General features: G+C 46.5%; 1 protein-coding gene across 1 annotated transcript in view; it reads left to right on the forward strand.

The window, feature by feature from the left end:
• The window catches only part of efcab6 (EF-hand calcium binding domain 6), a 177,481-nt gene that overhangs the window by 101,713 nt on the left and 56,174 nt on the right, over positions 1-19,594 (forward strand). Inside the window, 5 exon segments of the mRNA XM_038781176.1 lie at positions 7,760-7,874; positions 9,087-9,202; positions 9,337-9,566; positions 14,341-14,437; positions 17,974-18,092. Coding sequence (XP_038637104.1) covers positions 7,760-7,874; positions 9,087-9,202; positions 9,337-9,566; positions 14,341-14,437; positions 17,974-18,092 — 677 coding nt within the window.

The following is a 19,594-nucleotide window of genomic DNA, read 5'->3' on the forward strand; positions in this document are numbered from 1 at the left end:
TGTGTTTTTAGCTTATTAATTTGTTCAACTTACTGATTCTCTTTCATTTGCATGGCATCTACACACATTCACACAACGCAAAAGGAAGATGTATCTTACATGAGAGAGAAGTAATCTTTATCACAACATTTTTAATCTCCTTTTTCTGATCTAATATCCCCCACCCTACCCATCCTCTACTCCCAGTAGTTGAACCTTGCACAGTTGCAAAGGCATCAGCTGCCATCCAGTACATCAAGTAGCCTTTATTCAAAATGAACCTAGGAAGTGAATGTTAATGGGGAAATCAGCCCTAGGGGCCATCATAACTAAGCCTGATCCTCTCTTCATTCATTGTCCAGCTGGGTACTTCCAGCGGGGGACCTGGATGATTTTCCTTTCTTTATCTCAACACCAGGACCAATTGCAGCTTTCCTGCCACTGGCCCGATACATGTAAATTCACAGCACAGCCTGGAGGTCAAACATAGCACCTGGCTAGGCTTTACAACTCATTGGATTAAATAAATGGTATGAGCAGCTCAAATTTGCATCATGTTAATTACCAATATTAATGTACATAATTTTAGCATTTTCTCTCTGTTTATGCTGTCTTCTTCCTCGCAGCAAACGTAGTGATTGTATGATAGCCATGATCATTATTAAAGAACACATTCATGGCAGATGGAATAAATGCAATTTTTGCAATGCGTTTAAAATAATTGTAACACTCATGTAACCCTGATGACACAATGGAATACATTTCATTTTTTTTTAAATTCTGGGATTTGCCAAATTTAACTGGTTGAAGTATAAACGGAATAATCCCCCAGCCGATAATGAATGCTCTTTTTGTCTATTCCTGTAGAAGTTCTTAACCTAATCCTGAAATTGTACAGTCTTAAACTCCATAGCCTTGATCAATTCATTATCCTCATCTTTATAGCTGCACATTCATTGGACTGAATTTTACATGGAGGGGGATGGGAGGAGGGGAGATTGGGGGGAGGGGGGAGGCTCCCCCCTCCCTCCAGTGTAAAACTTGAGAGTGAGCCTGTCTGTTGGCTCACCGTGCAGCCATTTAACTGCCACTGAGCCTTTAATTGGCTTCAGATGGGACTTCCTCCTCCATCTGAGAGCAAGTCTCACTCCTGAGAACTGATGAAGAACACCAGGAGCGGTAGCCACTGCTGAGACTGCATATGTCCCGAAGAGAAGACACCAATAGAACCCGGAACAGTATTGATTGGAAGCTTCATTGAGGCCAGATTGGCAGGGCACAGTGGTAGAGAAGTGTGCCAGGGTGAACAGGGAAAGGGAAGAAGGGGAATCTCACTCCAATAGAGGACGGGGCTGCAGTTTCGTAAGGAGATGAATGATGCCGGAGTGATGCCGGAGCTTAAGACCCTAACCCCATTTGAGGAACGAGCCCTTGTGCTTGCCACCAAGTGATGAATCCCACCCGGAATGGGGACTTGAGGCACTCGGCGTCTGAATCCGTCGGTCTGTCAGGGTCAGAGTCTGGCATGGCCTGCTGTATCGAACGGACGCTCCTGCGCTGTGGTTGGGATCGCTGGATGCTGGGCAGTGGAGCAGATCTGCAGAGGGCTGCGTAGTGCCCAAGCTTGCCACACTGTAGACACCGTCGTGATTTTGCCGGACATTGCTGCTTTAAATGGGCGGAGCCACAATTCGGGCATGTCATGACACTAATGTCAGTGTGTTCCGTGCGGCAACGCACATGCGCAGTGCGGTCGAATGACGTGCACACCTGGCCTGTCCGCGTTCCGCCTTGTGGGGGGTGAGCTTTGCCATTTCTGTCGCCCTGATGTGGGAGTACCGGTTGTTGGCATGCTCATGGAGGACGCACGTTTCGATGGCGATGGTGAGGGTGAGCTGCTTGACTTTCAGGAGCTGCTGGCGAAGGGAATCAGAGTGGACCCCGAAAACGTTCTGATCGCAGATCATGGAGTCGGTCGTGGAGTCATAGTTACATGACTGCGCGAGGATGCGGAGATGGGCCAAAAAGGACTGAAAAGGTTCATCCTTACCCTGAAGCCTCTGCTGGAAAACGTACCATTCAAAGCTCTCATTGACCTCGATGTCGCAGTGGCTGTCGAACTTGAGGATGACAGTTTTAAATTTAGTCTTGTCTTCGCCTTCACCAAATGTAAGGGAGTTGTAGATATGGATGGCGTGGTCCCCGGCTGTAGAGAGAAGAGTGCGATCTTCCTGTCGTCTGATGCGGCCTCAAGGTCGGTGGCTTCGAGATAGAGTTGTAACTTTTGTTTGAAGATGCAGAGCTGCGGCGGAGGATGGACGTTTTCCATGTCACCGGATGGCTGCTGGCTGGTCAGCGCTGATTCACTTCAGGTAGGTCCGTCAATTTTCAGCTTCCAAAACTGGTACCATGATGTGTTGTGTAGGCTGGGTCTGGGTGGACTGTGCTTGATGCAGTGTAGCAAGAGACAGACTTCCAACACTCGATGAAATGCAACACAATTTTATTTAACAGCTAACTATTTACATATTGGACTGTGGGTTGACACTATGCTGACTTGACTGGAGACGCAAGGCTAGCCTGACCAGACTTACTGACTACCACATGGTGTGTGCCTTGACTATGTTCACGAGCTCTGACTATCAGAGAGGCTGGATCCCGAAAAGAGCGGGAAAGCTGGTGCCCTCTGGCTGTATAGTTGTTGTGTTCTGTCTGGTGATTGGCTGCTGTGTTCTGTGTGTTTACTGATCATCCTGTGTGTCAATCACTGCCTGTCTGCACTCCATTATATACATAGATGTATATTATGACACTCAGCACCTGAGGGCTGCTCGGAGCCCAGGACTTTTTCTAAGACCCTGGCCAATGACGTACCCCTGGGTATGGTCGTCCCAGAGCAGCTGGAGCTGCAGAGGCAGAGTTGCATGCAGAGGGAAAGGATGACAGCACTCTCCTCGGACTGCAAGGCCGACTGGAGGGGGCCCATCGCCTTCTATTTGAGGGGATGGTGCTGTCACTCCAATGCAACAAGGCCAACATTGGAGACCTGGGCACAAGACGTGAGGGATTTACGCTCCATGGTTCAGCTCCAGACCTCCATGGCTGAGGGCATGAGTTCCAGAGTGCAGGGCTTCAACTTCATGGTGCAGGCATGAGTGGGAATCTACGACTGTCAGTGCCAGAGGACAGTGGGACTTTTGGACCTCACTCCAGTTGTCTTTCTAACCTGTTGAGGAGTCCTAGGACTCCCCCGGGCACTCCTCCTGAGTGAAACATTTGTTTCTTCAGAGCCTCTGTGGGCCACATTCCCCTACATGGGTGAGGTATTAGGATACTTAAGTGCATTCAATGGACCTGCGTTCTAACCTCATGGGGGGACAAGACACTCCCCCCCCCCCCACCCCCACCCCTCCCGGTAATCCCTTGAACGGGGTGACTGACGAGCGACTTTCCCCATAATGCCTTAATTGGAGGCCAGATCTGTGTCACCTCTCTGTTATGTAGATGTGAGTTCTGGAAATGTGCTGACCTTCAGCTCTCTCAGGACATGGGACATCCACCCATGCACATTCTCCTTGTGAGCACCTTTCCTATGAGCTTCGGAGTTCAATGCTTCGGGTTAGGCTTCCAACTATTTTAGTGCACATCAAATAAACAAAGAAACTAAATAAAACAAACTAATGAGCAAATTAAAGGGACAGCTCCCGAAAAGGATCCTGCCTTAAACAAAAACAAACCACCCCGTGGGTTTCCCCGGATGCTTCAGTTTCCTCTCACATTCCAAAGATGTGCAGGTTAGGTGAGGTTATAGGGATGGGGCAGGGGAATGGGCCTTGGTAGGGTGCTGAATCAATGAACAAAATAGCCATATTCTGTACTGTAGAATTTCTATGAAACTTAAAGTATCAAACCAAAATGTGATTCAGGGGATTGATAAGGCAGCCTATTCCCCGTAGTACCCACCTGACATGGAAGGCCTTGATGGTGCTAGTGGACCCTGCGCGCTCCCTCTCCAGGAACACCGGCTGCAAATGTTGCCGTGGTGGAGTTGGGTCTGATGACCCCCTTGATCACCCGCTGCCTGGACTTGTTTATGGCACGTTTGGACAAGCCCCAGGAGCAGGTTCACGAGGAGGGCCTCCTGCTTTACCATCTCCCCCTGCACGGAATGACCGTAGAACAGGAGCGTGGGACTGAAGCACAAGGGAAACTGTGACAATATATTTTTTAAATATCTGAAAAGGGGCTGCAGTCTAAAGCAATCTATATAAGCATGGTCCATGGACTCCACAAGGCCACAAATAGGGTAGGTACCTTGGGAGTCCAGAACCAATACAACTTATGGTTGTATGCAATTGCTGCCTGCAACGCTCTCCACCCCATGTATAGAACATAGAACAGTACAGCACAGAACAGGCCCTTCGGCCCTCGATGTTGTGCCGAGCCATGATCACCCTACTCAAACCCACGTATCCACCCTATACCCGTAACCCAACAACCCCCCACCCCTTAACCTTACTTTTTTAGGACACTACGGGCAATTTAGCATGGCCAATCCACCTAACCCGCACATCTTTGGACTGTGGGAGGAAACCCACGCACACACGGGGAGGACGTGCAGACTCCGCACAGACAGTGACCCAAGCCGGAATCGAACCTGGGACCCTGGAGCTGTGAAGCATTTATGCTAACCACCATGCTACCGTATCTTATATTAAGGAGGAGGACTCCTCCGGAGAAGGCCCTCCACTGGGGACACCACCAGACAACAAGTGGAAATCCCTCCACTCAGTACGAAGGGCATGGAGGGACTCCAGCATCTGAGGGGGAGTCAGGGTTTGGGAGCGATGTAAAATTCTTTTTGAGATGGGTGTCATCAGACGCGTGTTCACCACACACTTGCATCTCCTTGAGTGCCGTCGGTCTTGGGGCAACCATTTTGAGGTCATGGATGGCATTAGCCACAAGCTGCACTTGGGCGTCAATCAGTGGCACAGTCCAGCATTGCAATGCTGATGAAATTGGCACAAGGAAGGGTCAGGAATCCGATTGGGCACCTGATTTCCCCATATGGCAGGTGAGGCACACCTGATGTGTGTGAAGAATAAAATTAGCATGTCAAATATAACCTTCATTCTCCCAGCTCTCAATGCTGCGGATTAAGTGAGCCTTCCAACTTGAACAGCTAGCCACCAATACACTAATCCCTGTCATAACCAGTAGCCTTAAACTTCCATACATCTCATGCCCTCTGGCTTCACATAGGAGTTCATTCTCACTGCAGTCCTCCTGTGTGATGGTTCACAGGTCCTTCCCCCCCATCCCCCCACTCCGTTTAAGGGTTTTCAGGTCTCATGAGGCTGGAAAACACCCCCTGTCAGTGTCCCCCACTCTGCCTGGCACCTCGCAGTCACCCCCAGCATTGACCCCATGGATTCACCTGCTCTCACCCACTTTACAGCTGCCACTCTGGAAGGACAATCCTTCAGTGGTTATATCGCTCAAACCTGGCAAGCAGAACACCGGAAGCACAGCCTGCATTCTAGCCGCCAGACCCCTTTAAACCTGTAGGCTCACAGACTCGAAGGGCCCTCAGGCCTGCGAGCAACCCCACTTCCTGAGGTGCTGATACTGACCCCACCCCTCCCCTGGCCCCAAGTTGAACTTACCTGGGATTCCTGCATCCTCCCCACTGCCCCTTCTGACTGGCACCTTGGAGGGTAATGGCGACCTGAGTGTTTCCCGATTCTCTCCGTCTTTCCGCCCGCTTTGCCGTTCTCACTGATGGCTAACACGGGCTCAAAATTCCACCCAGTGTGGTACTTTATCAAATTATGCAGTGACATGGAAGTTACAATGTTCTGTGTTAAGAAGTACTAGAATGTGTGTAGGTCCATAAGACTAAAAGATATCAATGCAGAATTAGGCCATTCAGCCCATTGAGTCTGCTCTGCCATTCAATCATGGCTGATATGTTTCTCATCCCCATTCTCCTGCTTTCTCCCCATAACCCCTGATCCCCTACTGATTCCTCGCACAGCTTCCCCATTTCAGCCACATTATGTAACAAAGGTATTGAAGGAGAAGGAGGCCCTTTTAGAATGTAAGTGGCAGAAGGTTAGAAGCTGGTCATCAGGCCAGCCCATCTGTCTGAGATGCCTATTGCTATGAGTAAGCAATAGAAGGGAAAAGCAATAAATACATTTGTTTAAAATAGCACAGTTTTGACAATACCATTCCTATATAAAATTATTTTAAATTTGATTAGTTGATGGAATTTATAGAAAATTTAAATGTTTATCTGCTTATTGAAGCTTTTGAGATCCTCCATCATAATTGTCAGCTTGCAGGCTGTGTAGGAAAGCAGGCAGCTTTTAATTTTGTTTTATATTTAAAACAGGTTTGGGCTAGTTATTTTCCACCCATTTATAGTCAATTGATTTTTAAAAAAATCAATAATTTTGATCATTTAGAATTTTAAACAAGTCACAGCTTCATTAAAGTTGAGAAAAGGTTGGATGTTGTTAGCTGGAACTGCTTTGCAAATGTTTCAGTCAGTTTCACTGTGGCTCTCCCACTGCTCCTGATAAGTAGATAATGGGCGAGATTTATTGGCCACGTCGCGCTCAAACAGTTGTACGATGACGCGGGTAGATGCTGGGTGGAGTCTCCCACGGCTTTCCAGCAGCCACTATGCCTCAGGGGATCTATCCAAGTCCCACGAGGCATCGATATCAGGAGCCCACCCACAATTGCAAAGAAAATGGTTTTATTGGATTTTCACATCTTATATTTAACAAATTGTTTTACATTACATATTTGTGGTTTGAATGTTGAGTTTCAGGTGTGGTACCTGCGAGTACTTTACAAATGCAGTTAGGGTGCGGTTGTGGTTTGTATAAGAGAAAAAGACAGAGAAGTATAAAAGTAAAAAGAAAGATTTTTAAAAAATCAACCAAAGAGCGAACGGGCCAGACTCGCTGTACATAGTGAAAATTGCCTGCTTCGTCTCCCTTCGGTGGCGGTGCGCCTTATTTGGCTGGTCTGCCTCTGCTGCCCTGCCTGTTGTTGGCTGTGACTTGTGCTTCTCTGCTTGTTACCATTCCCTCTGGTCCTCCTTTTGCCCTTGGGTTTATCCCCCTGCAGCTGTGCCCCTTGCATCTAGGGTTTTTGTGGGTTTATTGCCATCCTCCCTCTCCAGCCCCCTCCCTCACGCAACCCCTTCCCCTTCCTTTGCTATCCATGTCTCTCCTGTGCCTCCTCCTCACAATTTAACTGAGCACCAAATTCTCCATCCTCGCTGGCAGCGGTAGCGAGACGGACTTGCAACGGGGAATCACGCCCAGTATCTGCATTGTAGCTCTTGTGTAGGAGTGAAATTTCCAAGTCTGAATCCCTCTAATCCAGGGGGATAAAATGGTGCTCTGGCCAGATCAGTTTGTTTTCTCCATACAGCCCCCACAATATCCTTCACTTTCTACCAGCTAATTACAGGATGTTTAAGAAGGAATCCATAGCCCAAATTGCTCTCTGCGCATTGCTGAAGGAGAGAGGGCATGATGATAGCAATTGGTCGCAGAAAACAAATGGGTTACTATAAATATCCTTATTGTTTGATGGATTTTATTGTGAAATAATCTTCTGAGTGAAACTCAATTAAAATGTGGGGGATAACCATCTTTGAAGCAGTAGTATATTGTTTTAGCAGGCAGAGACCCATGCAGTTAATGTATTATTAAAATATATTTTGTAACATGATGTTCAATTCCTTGGTCTTTAGGTGCTGTATGATTGTGACATAACCATGGATGAACACCAGTTTAACATTCTAGCTGATGTATTGGGTTTCAGGAATCAAGACTTAAATTTCTCTGACTTTTCTGAACGCTTTAAAGGTAACCAGAATATTAAGCATTCATCACACAGAGATCACTATTATAAAAACATACCGATTGTAACTAAAACTGGGTTCCATCATCACAACAGCACCTGAAGTATCAGATGTTCTTGCATAGGAAACATTTTAAATGATTTCACTTGTTCTTCCTTGTCTCTAAATGTACTCACCAGGCTCCTCCTGAAGCCTGCATCCACCACACTGCTTCTGTCTGAGTTATCCCCCTTTTGGAACATTTGCTTTTAAAAAATATTTTTAAATCCAAGTTCGATATTGTCTAGCCCTTATGCTTTGATTTACCTTATCTTTATTTCTACTCCTTTTAGCTTTGACGGTATCATGCACTACTAGGCCTTAATGCACTAGCTGGGACGGTCTTTATTGCCATCCCTAATTACCCTTGTGGGGCATTTAAGAGCCAACCACATTGCTGTGGATCTGGAGTATGGATGACAGATTTGCCTCCGTAAAGGACATGAGTGAACCAGATGGGTTTTTATGACAATGGTTTCATGGTCATTGTTAGCCTTTAAATTGCAGATTTTTATTCAATTAAAATTTCAATTAATTCAATTAAAATCTGGGTCCTCAGAAGCATTACCCTGGGTATTTGGATTACTAGTCCAGGGACAATAACACTATGTCACCACCTCCCCATACACCACTGCTTCCCCACTAATTTAACTAATTAAAATGAATACAACTTGATGACAGCTGAACTAGATGGAGTCCTCCTTTGTAGGGGTTATGTTGGCTTGGTGTGAAGAATAATGAGGTTATTATTAAAATAATAACTAGAGTATTTGTATTATCAATCAAGTCCATTTTTCAAGTATTAGCTTTAATTCAGAATTCAAAATTAGTTAAAAGTGAGATCTGAAAGTGCTGGATTTTTTGTATCTCTGACTTGCTGCATCAAATCCATGATTCATACCATTAGTTTTCCCTATTGTGACTAATGTCTGCTGGTGTTATTGCAAGGTGACCCTGTGTGGTCCCATTCCTTTCCCAGTGGAAAATAGGGGAAATCATTGCAGAGGATGAGACAAACATGGGATTCCTGTCTTATTCAATTTTTAGTGGTTGATCAAAACTAGCTTTAGAATTTGGGCCAGACTGGCAGTAAAGGGAAAATGGGCGGATGGGGGGGCGGAAGGAATTAAAACTATTATTAAATTGGACTTTAAATGCTTATTTACAATGTCTGCAGATCCAGTGCCTGCATTCAAGCAGTGTTCCAGTGATGCAGGTGATTTCAATATGAGACGCATGATTGCTGACGATTGTTTTCATTACATCGGAGATAAACTGAAATATAGACTTTTGGTAAGACCATTTGGCTGTGTATCTATATTTTCTGTGGACATTGCAATTTGTTTTTTTTTGTTAAAGATTATTTTAAAATCGTGTTGTTAATACTGGGTGACATTATTAATGACCTGTTGAATTTCTTTTTAAAGGATTTGCATTCTGTATTTGATCAATTAGACCGTAACCATGATGGACTAGTTACGATGTTTGACTTTCGTACACTGCTTGACAACTGCCTGCTCACAACAGCGGAATATCACCGGTTTCTAGGGATGTTGGGACTGGTGCCTGAGTCAAAACTAGCCTATCTCGAATTCCTTAAGATACTGAAGAAGATCGAGTCCAAGCAGGGCCACTGCTGGAACACATCTGTTTACGAGTCAGTACACGGTTTTGCTTTTTTAACTCTGTTTGTATTGGTTACATTGTACTTGTCTTGAGAAAAAATCCTTCATCAATGCAAGTAAAAAGCAAAAAGCTGCACAAATTATAATCTGAGGCAAGAGCAGAAAATGCTGGAAATGCACCATTGCAGGTCAGCCAACATCTGTCGAGAAAAAGCATATTGACATTCTGAGCCGGGGCTTTAGAGCGGACTGAACGGTAGAGGGAACCATTTTGATAAAATTAGATAAACTAGGGATAGGGTGGAGAGGGATGGGGGTTGAGTTGGAAAGAGAGGGATGATTAATGCCAAGCATTGAACTGAAATTAATAGGTTGAATGACATGAAACTTTGCTTAGAGGAAGAGCAGGATCGTGTTAGAAGATGTAAACCATCATCTCAGTAAGGGAATAGGAAAGGACATTGAACAAATTAAGATCTACTAAAATCAAGTAATTGGCTAATAGCTAAGACCTAGGTTCAACCCAGGGAAAATTCAGGAAATGTGCAATGTGGCCTAATTAGCCCCACTCCTCTTTTTACCACCCTTTTACTATTTAAAAAAAATATATTTTATTCTCCATTTTCACATTTACACCCCACCAGCAAACTGTAAACAGTAACAAATACAATGTCAATCCCCTTATCAACAACAACGATACCATCCTCCCACCACCCCCCAAAACAACGGCCCACCTGACAATATAAGCATCAAATAAAACAAACCCTCCCAAGGTGGGAAAAAAAAGGAAAAAATAAAATGGAATCATGAATTGCCTATGGTCACTATTGACATATACAGTCCACCCCCAACATCCTCCCCCCTCCTAATATTCAATGCCATCCAATCCCCGAAAGAGTACCGTGAATGACACCCATAAATTGTAGACCCCCCCCCCCCCCACCCCACCCCCTCCCAGACTCCTCCCCTCCACTTCCTCTTGTAAACTCCTCCCCCCAACCTGGGTTCCTTCCCAAACTTTTCACCCCGGCTAGACTCACTGGAATTTGTTCTACCAGGCTCCGATAGCTACAGCCTCTCCCCCACCTCGCTCCCATTCACTGGCCGGCTTAAAACGGCCAGCGTGGAGGCCCCCGCCCGGGTCTCCTTCCCCCTTGCCCGGTCCCAGGAAAACCAAGAAATCCCCTTTAGCACACAACCCCCGCATACACACTCAAGCCCCAAAGAACCATCATTGCAAATGAAAGTCGCATCTCTTCCCTTGTCCAAATGTATACAGTGTTGACTCGTTTAGTACATACACCAACACGCAGTGAAAAAAATAAAGTTACATGAGGCTACATCGGTACACGACCATTTATCTATTCTGCTACAGTTCTTCTGCCTTCGCAAACTCCTCCCCTGCTTCCGCCATCCCAAAATAAAAGTCCTTGGATTTGTAGGTCACCCTCAACTTAGCTGGATATACTATGCCGTACTGCACCTTGCTGATGTACAGCGCCTTCTTCACCCGGCTGAAGGCAGCCCGCCTCCTTGTCAGCTCCACTGTAAAGTCCTGGGGTGGGATTCTCCGACACAAGGCGGGGCGGGGGGTCCCAGCGGGATGGAGTGGACCACTCCAGTATCGGCCCGGCCCAAAGTTACGGAATCCTCCGCACCTTCAGGGGCTAGGCTGGCATCGAAGTGGTTTGCGCCCCGCCGGCCGGTGTGGAAGGCCTTGGCACCATGCCAGCCGGGGCCGAATGGACTCTGCCAGCCGGTGCGTATCTGCGCATGCGTGGGAGCGCAGCGGCTGCTGACGTCATCCACGCACATGTGCGCTGGGGGTTCACCTACACATCGGCCATCGCGGAGGCTGACACAGCCGACGCGTGGGAAAAGATGTGCCCCCACGGCACAGGCCCGCCCATGGATCGGTGGGCCCCGATCGTGGGCCAGGCAACCGTGAGGGCACCCCCCGGGGCCAGATTGCCCCACGGCCTCCCCAGGACCCTGGAGCCCGCCTGCACCGCCAAGTCCCGCCAGTAAGGGACCTAGTCTAATCTACGCCGGTGGGACTGGCAAAGAACCAGCATGACTTTGACCCATTGCGGGCCGGAGAATCACCGGGGGGGCCGCTGCCAGCGGCCGCCGACTGGTGCAGCGCGATTCCCGTCCCCGCCGAATCTCCAGTGCCGGAGAATTCGGTGGCTGGCGGGGGCGGGATTCACGTATATACGTACACCAGCTCCAGCCCACTGTACCTCCCGCTTCTGCTTTGCCCAGCACAGGACTTTCTCCTTCATGCTATACCTACGGAAACACAGAGTCACTACTCTTGGCGGCTCACTCACCTTTGGTATAGGCCTCCACGACCGATGAGCCCGATCCAGTTCATATCGGGAGGGATCGTCCCCCCTCCCCCAATATCTTCGCCAACATCATGGCAAAGTACTCCGTTGGCCTCGGGCCTTCCACCCCTTCGGGCAGACCCACAATCCTCAGATTCTGTTGCCTGGGTCTGTTTTCCAGGTCTTCCATTTTAGCTTGCAGACCCTTGTTGGTCTCTATCACCCTCCGCAACTCCTTCCCCATCGAGGTGAGTTGATCACTGTGCTGCGATAATGCCTCTTCCACTTCCTTCAGTGTCTCACCTTGCTCCCGCACCTCCGCCACTGAGCTTGATACTGCCACCCTCACCGGGGCAATCGCCTCCTCCACCAGCAGTTTCAATACCACCCCCATCTCCTTCTTCATCGCTTCCATGTGTTTTGTGAACTGTGTCTCAAGTTCCACAGGCATCACCTTGGTCATTTCTATTGCTGTGAGCGATGCGGCCACCCCCTGGTGCTCCAGCCTCCGCTTTCCTTACAGTTCCTGCGTTGACTTTATCACTCACCGGCGGACTTCCGTTAACCGCTTTCCCACGGCCGTTTTTCTCCCAAACTTGGACATTTCTCCTCCCTGTGTCTTCTTACAGCCTTTTCAGCCTCCGTTGCCCCCGGGGCCGGGCGTTAAAACTCCGAAATTCCTATTCCCGAGCGGGAGCCCTCCAATTTGCGGCTGCCTCCTGCCCACCGACAACAGAAGTCCACCATCCTTTTACTATTAATATACTTATAGAAGATTTTTGGATTTTCCTTATTATCTTAGCTGCTTATCTATTTTCATAATCTCTCTTTGCTTCTCTTTTAAGTCTTTTCACTTCCTTTTAATCTTCTACATTCTGCCTGGTTCTCTGTTGTATTGTCCACTTGACACCTGTCTTAAACACACTTTCTCTTAATTTCTATCTCTTTTGTCATTCAGAGAGCTCTGGATTTGTTTGCCCTGCCTTTCAGCCTCATGAGAATATTCCTTGTTTGCGCCAAAATTACCTATTATTTAAAGGCACCTCATTGTTTAATTGCTGTTTTGCCTGTCACCTTTCGATTTCAATTGATTTCGACCAAATCCAGTCTCACCCATAGATGTTGGTTTTCCTCCAGTTAATTATTCCTACTCTGGATTGTTTCCTGTCCTGTTCCGTAACCAGCCTAACTTCATAAAACAATGATCACTGTCCACTAAATGTTCCCCTAATGACACTTTATCCATATGGCCCACCTCAAAGTCTCTTAAGGGCTGAACACCAATTTCTAACTACCACCATTTTCTACACGATTTATGGCAGCAACATCTCTGATGGACATTCATTAATGAGCTGATCCATAAAATTCTGGTGCAAACTACTTTGCAGACTGTTGGTGGATTCAATTTATCTTGCATTGGTACAAATACAATGTAACCCATAAGCATGGGGATTCAGTACCTCTATAATATTCAGCTGTACATGCATTGCAGTTGCATTTCATTATCTTTGCTTTTTATTTTGGTATGACTATAGTTGCACATCTCTATCTGTTGTATAAAGCTCCTGATTTTTGCAATGACAGTGCACAGTGTGTGTCTTTCTTGGTGGCTCGTGCAGCCTGTTTTCTTGTATGTGTATCTAACATTCAGGCTATTTTGTCTCTCTCCTAACAAACAATTACCTCATCATCTTTTTCCTTTTGCTGAAAGAAATGACTCTTGCTGGGCATCATGCTTTCAGTGCCAGTTACACTCTGGTACTTCACCTAAATGGTCATATGGCTGTGAGTATTGACAGACCATTGAGTTGTGAGGGAATATTACTGCCAAGCCTGACCTGTCCTTATTTGACATGCATACAAATACGTATCAGCAGGGGTCAATGGCAGAATCAGGCAACATGGATCCTGTATGTTTTCTTCTTCCGAGGCCGGGGAATATAAAATCAATTATAACCGCTGCAAGGGCAGTATGGTGGCACAGTGGTTAGCACTGCTGTCTCACGGCACTGAGGTCCCAGGTTCGATCCCGGCTCTGGGTCACTGTCCGTGTGGAGTTTGCGTGGGATTTACATCCCCCAAAGATGTGCAGGGTGGGTGGTTTGGCCACGCTAAATTGCCCCTTAATTGGAAATAATTAATCAGGTACTCCAAAGTTATTTTTTTTAAATTAACATCGCTGCTGTTGCTTGTCTGATGAGCACTGAATAGGGATGAAACCTGATAGCCACTGCCCTGCAATACTCAGTTCCACAGCAGGCAGAGAATTTACCAGCTGAACCATCAGGGGCTCCTTTTTATAAAATTTGGTTTTGCAAGAACTTGTTGCTTCATGATTTATTGTCTTAATGATTCATCTGTCTGTAATAGGATTAAATAATCCAAAAGTAGTCGAGAAAATATTTTGGCCAATATTGTGGGGAACAATTGTTCATCTTTAAACGTGATTTATGGGATGACTTTCATTCAATTGCAGCTCAAGACACGATGAAGACAGCACTTTGCTGGAGTGTGACCAGGTCCATGACTTCCTAGCTAATAAAGCCAAAACAAGATGTTATGAGCTGACAAAGGTGAGGTGATAGTACAAGTCTAAAATCCTTTGACTAGTTTGTCTCAAAATTATGCTTCATTTTGCTTAAGTTTATACTTGACTTATTTCCTTCTCGTGAAGTGTAAAATCTTCCATGAACCAGTGCAATTGCGCAAAGTTTTAGAATGCAATTTTTTTTAACTAGGAATCTGCACTGTATTGAACATGTTCCTTGATATATTAAGAATATGTTAGAAATGTTTCAGATCTGGTGCAATTTTATTATTGCAGCTGAAAATAGGCAAAAGAAAAAAGTAAACATTTTTAACTGGAGTATCTAGTCCTCCACCAGTGGATAATCTAATTTTAAATAGCTGAAAATTACTTTAAAAAACTATAAAATCATTTTGAAATGATATTGGTGTAAAGTAGTCAGTTCCCGAGTAAATTCAAGAAATACATAAGTGAATGTTTTTACAACCTACCAGTTAATGCCCTTGCATCTAAAAAACATTAACTTTATTGCCTCCGAAAAGGCCTGAAAATGGGCACAATCATCAAACATTTGTAATTGCAGTTAATTCAATATGTGGTTCTGGACCATTTTGAGGGTTGGCTAAACTTCCAGTACTTTAAATCGATGCAGAAACTCAATTTCTGTTGGACATAATTTGTGCTTGAAATTTCCTGATTTTCGCACTGGTTTGGTGTATGTCATAATATGCACCCATGCATATCATGAGGTAAAAGCAGGCAGTGACAGACACCCAGATGAGCCAATCAATATACAGAACATAACACAACCAATCACTAGACAGAACACCAGAGGGGTGCTTCCAACTATAAAACACACAGGCATCAGCACCCAGCCTCTTTCCACTGGTGAAAACTATAGTGACAGTCAGGGTGCACATATCAGTCGGCACCTTCTACACGCGGATCATAGCTAGCCTGGTCTAGATAGTTAGAGTTAGTTTACTTAGAATAGTAGAGTGTCAACCCACAGGCAGCTGTCAGCTTCGTTTCTGAAGTTCAATAAATCTTATTGAACCAACGCCTACGTTTGGTGTATGCTTTACCATTTATCTGCATTGTGTTGCAGTCCATGTTACTACAAGGTGAATAATACGACATGGTACCAGGTGCAATACTGCTTCTAAGTAATCTACCTTCGAAAATTCACTGACGACCAGCAACTGCCTTCCAGTGGCATGGAAAAGATCTAGGCACCTCCACAGCTCCGGAAATCGTGGCACCAACTGGCGGGTCTTGAAGCAGAAATTCAGTCCATGCATTGAGGCCTCGGGCCTCGAAAGTGCGTCCGATGCTCGAAAGATCTCGCTGCTACTATCGACTGCAGGGGACCAGGCCATCCAAATCTTCGATTTGCTCATTTTTGCCGATGGTGAGGACAAGACCAGGTTCCAGACCGTCTTAGCCAAATTCGGTGAAGTCGAAACGAACGAAAGCTTCGAGCATTATGTCTTCCAGCAACGCCTTCAGGGTAAGGATGAGCCTTTCCAGTCTTTTCTCACTCATCTGCGCATTCTAGCGCAATCCTGCAACTACGGTGACACCGCTGACTCCCTCATCAGGGATCAGATCGTGTTTGGCGTCCACTCCGACGCTCTCAGGAGCAGCTCCTAAAAATAAAAACTATGACCCTGCCAGTAGCCATCGAGACATGCAAAGTCCATGAACAGGCGAAAAGTCGCTATTCCCGCCTTAAGTCGGCAGAGCTTGACCAAGTTGCCTCCCACGAGGCTGAGAATGTACAGGCCATCTCCCGAATGCGGCGCCTGAGCATCGACAAAGGTGGCCATTTCGTGCGCTTTTCCAGGGGTCCAATCATGCGCACCAAGTTCGGGAGAATGAAGCGGCTGAAGACCACACTGCGCAGGTGCGAGCGGGGCCTGACCGCACTGCGCATGTGCGTCGATGCATGGAGCGTCACGACGTCAACGTGATGACATGCCCCAACTGCGACACCGCCCATTTAAAGTGGCAATGCCCTGCAAGAGGAAGGCGATGTCTCAACTGCAAGAAGCCTGACCATTATGCGGCCTTGTACAGGTCTGCACCTCCGATACGGGGCCAGCGATCCCAGTTCCAACGCAGACGCATTCGAATCGTGCAGCAAGGGCTGCTGGATTTGGAACCTGATCCCGCCACGGATCCAGAGGACGACTGCCCGGAGTCCCCATATCGAATGGGCATCATCACCATGCAAGACAAGGCCTCCTTGCATTCAGCAACACGCACACCCATCCTCAATGTGGATTCTGCAGGCTTAGCTTTGGACTTTAATCTTGCTCTTCTGGCGTACAGGGCAACCCCTCTGTCCAGCAGTATGTTACCGGCACAGATCCTTATGAATCATAACCTGCGGACGACTGTTCCGGCCATTCATTTACCTGACCTGGATCACCTTCCAGTGCTGCAAAAGATGCAGCAAATCAGAACCCGGCTAAAGCTGACATATGATGCTCATGCTACTGATCTGCCCGTGCTCTCTCCGAAGGACGCTGTTCACATCACGTTGCCATGGTGGAGACTTGTCAGCTCCAGCTGTTGTTGTTCAACAGGCTGCTCCCAGGTTGTTTGTGGTTCGATTGGCTGATGGATCCATTATCGGGCGCAACAGAAGGGCACTACGCAAACTTGCCTGCCCACCACCGGATCTCACATTCCCAGATGTCGTTATGCCTTATCCGGACACCTGGCTCCACGAGGCCACCAGTCTGGCTGCGTGCCAGCCTGTCAAGGCGCCATCATCCCCACCTCCACCTCTCAGGCGGTCCACAAGAATCCGATGACAGCCCCAATGACTGGACTTATAAATAGTTCCTTTGCATATATACTCTTATGTTTCTGCACACTAGACACCTTACATGTACATATGCATTCACTCACCAATTGCTGTAAATAGTTACTTCTGTAAATATGTCGCATATGCTATAAGCAACCAAATAATTTTTTTTTTGAAAGGAGGGGATGTCATAATATGCACCCATGCAAATCATGAGGTAAAAGCAGGCAGTGACAGACACCCAGGTGAGGTAATCAATATACAGAACAGAACACAACCAATCACCAGACAGAACACCAGAGGGGGAGGGGGGGGGGGGGGGGGGGGGGGGGGCTTCCAACTATAAAACACATAAGGCATCAGCACTCTACCTCTTTCCACTGGTGACAACTGTGGTGACAGGGTGTACAAATCATTCAACACATTCTATATGTGGATCAGAGCTAGCCTGGTCTAGATAGTTAGAGTAAGTTTACTTAGAGTAGTAGAGAGTCAACCCACAGGCAGCTGTGTGCTTCGTTACTGAAGTTCAATAAATCTTGTTGAACCAACGCCTATGTTTGGTGTATGCTTTATCATTTATCTGCATCGTGTTTCAGTCCGTGTTACCCCAGGGTGAATAACACGATAGTGTATTTTGGACAAATTGGACACAAACTAGTGGAAACTCCGGGTCTGTAATACTACATTCCTTTTAATCAGTACTGAATATACAAATGCTTATATCAATTATGAAATAATGGAGAATTGTATTTGGTATTTTTTAGGCTTTTAAACAAATTGACTCAGATGGTAACCTCGTTATACAGAAGAAAGATTTGAGGGACCTTTTATACCACTTATGCATGCCAATTTCAACAGCAAACTTTGAAAAACTTTGGTCCTGGTAAGAATTTTTAATTCTTCAGGAGCGATTCGCCCAGAAGGGAAAAAAGTCCTCCAGCAAGTGCATTTAGCCGCGTGTTTTCCGGCACTTGCAGGTGACAGGCAATGCCACTTGGACACCTTGGCAGTGGCAGGCTGGCACTGCGAGGGCACCCAGATGGCACCAGCAGTGCCAGGGTACCACCTTACCAAAAGGGCAACTGGGGGCCTCTGATTCCCTGGGAGACCCTCACGAGTGCCGTTCCATCCGCTCCCCATTTGAGGGGACCAACGCTGCACAATGCTCGCCCAAGGTCTCTGAGGTGAAGGGGATGAATTCCAAAGCTTCAGGTATCTCGGGAATCTGCACATTAGAGTAAGGCTTCCTGCCTCGCTCTAATATGCAAATTTGCTAAAATGTGATCCTGCCCATTGAGGGCGGATTCACATTGCAAAGTCTTGCGAGAGCGTGCCGCAGTGAGCTGGTTTTCGGGTGCAGCATGGCTGTTGGATCACACCCGATCTTTCTATTTTCTCCCCTTATCTTCTGAAGGTGCATCCTCTTGCTGCTGAACAATTATAATGGCAGCAGCAATCACCTGATATCTTAATGAAATTGTCCTTCATTGTAGAAAGTAGGACAAAAACAGAAAAACTGGAAAAAGGCAGCAGGTCTAGCAGTATCTGTGAAGAGAGAAACAGAGTTAGGAACACTGGTTGGAGATGCTTGCACAGATTTCCACCTCAAAGGAAGAAAAACACCTTCATGGAGTATCAGTCACAGCAAAAAAACTGAGTGCATTCAGATCTGTCCAGTCACTTGAATTACCTCTTCAATAACCCAATAACTTTCTCTATGACTGCCCTCGTGCTCATGTAGTTTCAGCTGTATGTTTTTGCTGCATCAGTGGAGGGTCTCTTCACAGGTGTCATCAGCCTCATCCTTAGAAGATATCCCTATCTTCGATGAGCCAATGCTGACTCTGCTTGGAGTTGCTACATGTCTACAGTCCTGGCCCTGATAGAATACATCCCAGAGTGCTAAAAGAGATGGCTAGGAAAATTGCAAATACACTAGTGATAATTTACCAAAATTCACTAGACTCTGGGGTGGTCCCGGTGGATTGGAAATTAGCAAACGTGACACCACTGTTTAAAAAAGGAGGTAGGCAGAAAGCGGGTAATTATAGGCCAGCGAGTTTAACTTCAATAGTAGGGAAGATGCTGGAATCTATCATCAAGGAAGAAATAGCGAGGCACCTGGATGGAAATTGTCCCATTGGGCAGACGCAGCATGGGTTCATAAAGGGCAGGTCGCGCCTAACTAATTTAGTGGAATTTTTTGAGGACATTACCAGAGCGGTAGATAATGGGGAGCCAATAGATGTGGTATATCTGAATTTCGAGAAAGCCTTTGACAAGGTGCCACACAAAAGGTTGCTGCATAAGATAACGATGCATGGCATTAAGGGTAAAGTAGTAGCATGGATAGAGGATTAGTTAATGAATAGAAAGCAAAGAGTG

The sequence above is a fragment of the Scyliorhinus canicula genome, chromosome 20 (assembly GCF_902713615.1).
Source record: "Scyliorhinus canicula chromosome 20, sScyCan1.1, whole genome shotgun sequence".
Taxonomy (NCBI): domain Eukaryota; kingdom Metazoa; phylum Chordata; class Chondrichthyes; order Carcharhiniformes; family Scyliorhinidae; genus Scyliorhinus; species Scyliorhinus canicula.